The following is a 4,754-nucleotide window of genomic DNA, read 5'->3' as shown; positions in this document are numbered from 1 at the left end:
TACCCCTCTCAAAATCCAGCCGTTGGAGATCTTCGAGGGCCGGATAATCCGGTCTAAGTTGGGGCCGGATTATCCGCCCCTCCCCCCCCCCCGAAAAGTCCGGCCCCGGGAAATTCCGGCAAAAGTCCGGCCAAAAATGCGGCCCATGTCCAGGGGAGTACTGAGCCACTTTTCCAAAAGTCCTTAGCCGATTTTGGGGCCCCGGATATTTTGCAAATATCCGACCTGGGAAAAAATTTCTGCTGCTTTTTGTCTCGTTTTTCCACACAAGATACCCATATACATGTATATATATATTCTCTGCACCACTTCATCAAACATTAGTGTATCACATATATTGACATCAAACACTCCAAAACATAATGTGAGAGATGTTCTTTCAATTGTATGCTATAACAATACCTTAAATATGGATAAAAACAGAGGCAATGCAACATCGGTGCTAGTCTTGACAGTAAGGCTTCTAAACAACAACCGCCAGCCCATCACTACTAATCAAATGCAATAAGGAAAAGATTTCCTTGGATTGCGATGAAATAAGAGCACACTAAGGAACTACTTCTCAATGTTTCCTTTTCCGATATTAAAAGAAACTTAGCTCTTTACATCTAGAGATGAAGAGATGAACCTTGATTGAGATTTACTCAATAAGAGACATAATAGAGACCTTGATTGACAAATTTAGATCTTCTTATCGCAAACATATATTTAGAGACCATGAGTGACATTTACTCAATAAGATAGCTAAAGTTTCGCGGTATACATTTCTAAAATATCAGAAAAGCCATAAGAACATGGAGTTCGAGTGAAAGGCTCTTAGCTTACCTTTGCTATGATTATCATGCGGGCATCCAAACACGGATGCCGCCCAACTTGCCCAGCCCACCGTTTACCAGAGCAGTCGCACGTGTCGCGCAGCAGCCCCATTCGGTCCGCTACACACCGCTCCACCCGGAGTCCCAAAGCTCGCAGCCGCTCGTCGCCGGCGGAATGCTCACCTACCCGGGCGATCCTCGGGGCAATCCGCCGCAGCACGGGGCGCTATCATCCCTCTCTACCTCCGCTGCGCCCTTCACTGTGGCCGGGCCCCATCCCGCAGGCCCAACATTTCCCAACCCTAGCTTTGCTGTCCCCGCCGCCCCTTCCCTCAACGCGGCCGCCGAGTGGGGGGATCCGTCGTTGATGGAAGCCCGCGCGAGTTTCATGGCCCCAGGCGCCGCCGCTGCTGCCTCACTAGGGCATACTGGTAACGCCTTTACCCGATATCAACTCCAGTTACTATACTGCTTACTGAACTTGTGAGGATACATGCGGAAATGTCTCAGCACCTATTACTTGCTCAGTTGCTTGCGGTTCATGCGTCGCATACACCCGTTCATATAAATGTTAGGTGAATCGACGCAGTGGTTCGATCCATTGTTGAATGGTGATACTAGCAGGCAGTAGCATATCATATGCAGACAACTGAAACCCAGACACCGTTTACACGCGTAAACCACTCTGTTGCAATTTTACTTGCATGCTTCTGCGAGTACCATAGTTCAGAGAGTACGATTCCGATATTTCACCTTACTGTTTTGGCATATCGAAGGATTTTAACTGAAGGGTATGCATACATTTGTTAGATACTGCCCTGGTGATGAAAATAGAAGAATTGGTGGTACCGGCAGATTTTATTTTTTGCTTCGTGGCGTTTGGTCATAAGCAACTCAGAATACCTACTTAGCTACATGCGGGATATGTATACCCGTGTTATTTAGTTAACAGAACAGAACAGAGCAGCGCTTGTATCTGATCATGTTGGTTTCATGATTTCTGGCAATGTTGTACATATTGTAGGTGAAGTTTTTGATAGTGCCCCATATGGCATATACTCTGAGTATCACTTCGGTAACTTTGTTGACACGCATCCCTTAAGATCAGAGAACTCGGAGTTGATAAGTGAGAAGCGCCCAGGAACTTGTGGAGAAACTTCAGAGGCTCTCTCTAATGGTTTTGGACTATCATCTCGCTGTCAGCAACAGAGTGCCTTCGCGAGTATATTACTCGATGGTATTGGTGCTGAAAGTGTAGGATGTTATTATCCGCGACCCGTTCCAAATCAGGATCCTTCAGGCTCTGCATCAAGTCTCATCAGTGGTGCTCCTGCGGTTCCTGTTAAGAGTCTGACAAGTGAAGGGGTACTTGGAAATAATTCTTCTCAAGCAGCAGAGGCAGAAAAACTGCAGACACTCAAACACTTGTACAAGAAGGTCAAGAACACTCTCACTGCCATCCAGATGCTGAGCGGAACATGTTCCAGATGTCTGACTCCAGCTCTAGGAATCGAGCAATATTTCTAGAGCTAATGCACAATTTGTCAGCAGTTCTTGTATCTACTTGCAATGATGGTTCTTCATTACATGAATATGAAAAAGAAAATCTGAAATCAATTATTCGGAATCTGAAAGCTGTTAGTTCCAAAGGAGGCAAGGTATGCTTTGCAAATGCTTTTATGCCACATATTTAACTCATATCATAATTTAATAGACCATAGACCAGAAAAACTGCCAGATTAAAAGAGCTTACCAAACTAAGTACAATAGGAGTATATCCAGTTTTGCAGTCTAAAACACTATACCTGCAACATAGCTTCCCCAAACCGGAAAATGAACTCAGAAATAAGACAACCAAAATGTCCATACTAAATGTCACACAACACTATATGTTTGTCCAGACTACTGTCGTAAATTATATTTTATGAAAACCATAATGTAATTGGAGAACTTGACATGTCGTACTTCGAACTCAGTGAGAATTCAGAATACTGATTTTGAACTGATGCAAATTATGGAAGTTGTTAGATGTCCATCTCCCAACGTAACCAATGCTTGTTATGTGCGTATATGATTCATATTCTATGGAAAACATGTTAATTTTACTTCTTTGACCTGGTACAGTGTTATTATATGGAAGTCCATCCAGCTTTATATATAAGTATGATACGGGACCTTTGCAATCTTCTTTTATTCACACATTTCTCTGTTTGGTTGCAACAATAAGAATTCACCCCCTTTGAGTAAAATTACAAGTTTTCGGATATGAATCAAGAAATGGACATCTTTAACTCTTTTGCTTGTTCCCTTTTGTGGCGTGCGAAAGAAATCTTGCTTTTTAGACTTTAAATACGGATAAGGATTGTTTTTTGGTTAGTTTTTACTCATTGCTTTCTTTTCCTGTCTTGTACAAGGCTACATTAAAAGGCGATGATTGTTTGAGAAACTCCAGTCAACTGAGTTGCTTGAGGAATAATTTCTCAGTGGCAATCCCTGAACACTCGGTGTCAACGAACACGGATTCAGAATTTAATGCCTATTTTTCACAGGTAACTTCGGTCACTATTTGAATATGATACCAAAATTCTGTTCCGTTCAGTGCATGTACTATTTGGTACATGCCACTGATTTTTAATTCGAACCAATGCTACCTTTTGCCCAGTGCATGCACCTTATATTGTACTCTTGCCTTCAGGCTTTTCCTAAGCTCCCAGAAGATAAGATGCTTGATGATTCTGAAGTTTCTCAAGTGTCAATCTACAAAAAATTGTGGATTGAAGCAGAAGCTTTAGTGTGTAAACTCAAATATGAGCTTCAGGTTACCCGTATGAAGCTTGCAGCAAACAAAGGCCACAACACAGAAACAGGTACCAAGATGTGATTGTGGTTTACTGTATTTGGATATTTTTTCGAGATTCTCTACATGCTTTAATATCCTTACTTACATACGTAACTTATTTTGGTCAATGCAATTCCTATTGACCCACCAGAAGGTGCTAAGGCCCCCGGATTACCTGTATGTGGTGGCAAACCATATAGTCATGCCGAAGCAAGCAGTGGTCCTGCGCCACTGCCGCCTCCTATATTGTCTCCAAGGTCCATTATCGCTACAAAAAGAGCATCGTGAATGAGGTTGATGACACAGTGGATGGAATGTTTGCTCGACTGAAAGTTCTAGAGTCCCGCCTTGACACTTTAAGCTCTTTGGGTGAGAACAAGTATGAGGAGCAACAAAGAGAGAGTGATGGATCATATGCAGTTGATGATGCTGTTTTGGCAAGGTTACGGATTTTGAAGTCCCGTGCTGATAATATAACCTGCTTGGGTCTGGAAAGCAGCAAGCAACAGAGAGATGCAGGCACAAATATGTCAGATGAGATTGATGATGCAGGTGCTGAAGTGTGTACTCGCTTGGAAGTGCTAGAGCGGAATTTAAGGTCATTGGGTGATAACAAGTGTGAGGAGCAGCAAAAAGAAAGCAAGGCATCATCTTCAGTTGGAGATCGTCTTTTACCGAGGCTACAAATTTTGAAGTCTCGTGCTGATAATATACCCTCTTTGGGTCTGGAAAGCAGTAAACAGCAGCTAAATGCAAGCATGGACATAGCAGATGAGGTTGATGATGCTGTTATGGCTAGGCTTAGAGTTCTGAAGTCCCGTCCTGATTTGGAAGCATCCTCAATTGCTGGGAACGTGGAATGTGTTGAGGAGCACCCTTGTACTGTAGGGCTGCAGGTCCCTAGCTGTCAGCCACCTCCATCACCTGCTGCAGTGTTAGAGAAAACAACATTGCCATCGGCGAGCGAGCCACTAGAGATAACTGGAGAGACTCCAGCGATCCCGACCTTTCCGTCTATCGAAGTACCGCTTTTGTTTACGCATAAAGGTACACCTTCACAGCTTGAGAAAGATCATTCAGGGTTGGTAGACGATGCCCTG

General features: G+C 43.4%; 1 protein-coding gene across 1 annotated transcript; it reads left to right on the top strand.

The window, feature by feature from the left end:
• Window positions 1-861: 861 nt before the first annotated feature.
• LOC124647688 lies at window positions 862-3,942 on the top strand. The gene is made up of 6 exons (XM_047187590.1): window positions 862-1,246; window positions 1,840-2,013; window positions 2,253-2,473; window positions 3,230-3,364; window positions 3,511-3,682; window positions 3,806-3,942. Exons 1-6 carry the CDS (start codon window positions 862-864, stop codon window positions 3,940-3,942), a joined length of 1,224 nt encoding a protein of 407 aa, XP_047043546.1.
• The last annotated feature ends 812 nt before the right edge of the window (window positions 3,943-4,754 follow it).

Source organism: Lolium rigidum, chromosome 4, assembly GCF_022539505.1.
Source record: "Lolium rigidum isolate FL_2022 chromosome 4, APGP_CSIRO_Lrig_0.1, whole genome shotgun sequence".
Lineage (NCBI taxonomy): Eukaryota > Viridiplantae > Streptophyta > Magnoliopsida > Poales > Poaceae > Lolium > Lolium rigidum.
The sequence above is the reverse complement of the archived record's forward strand: the minus strand, read 5'-3'. Positions and strand labels throughout refer to the sequence as shown.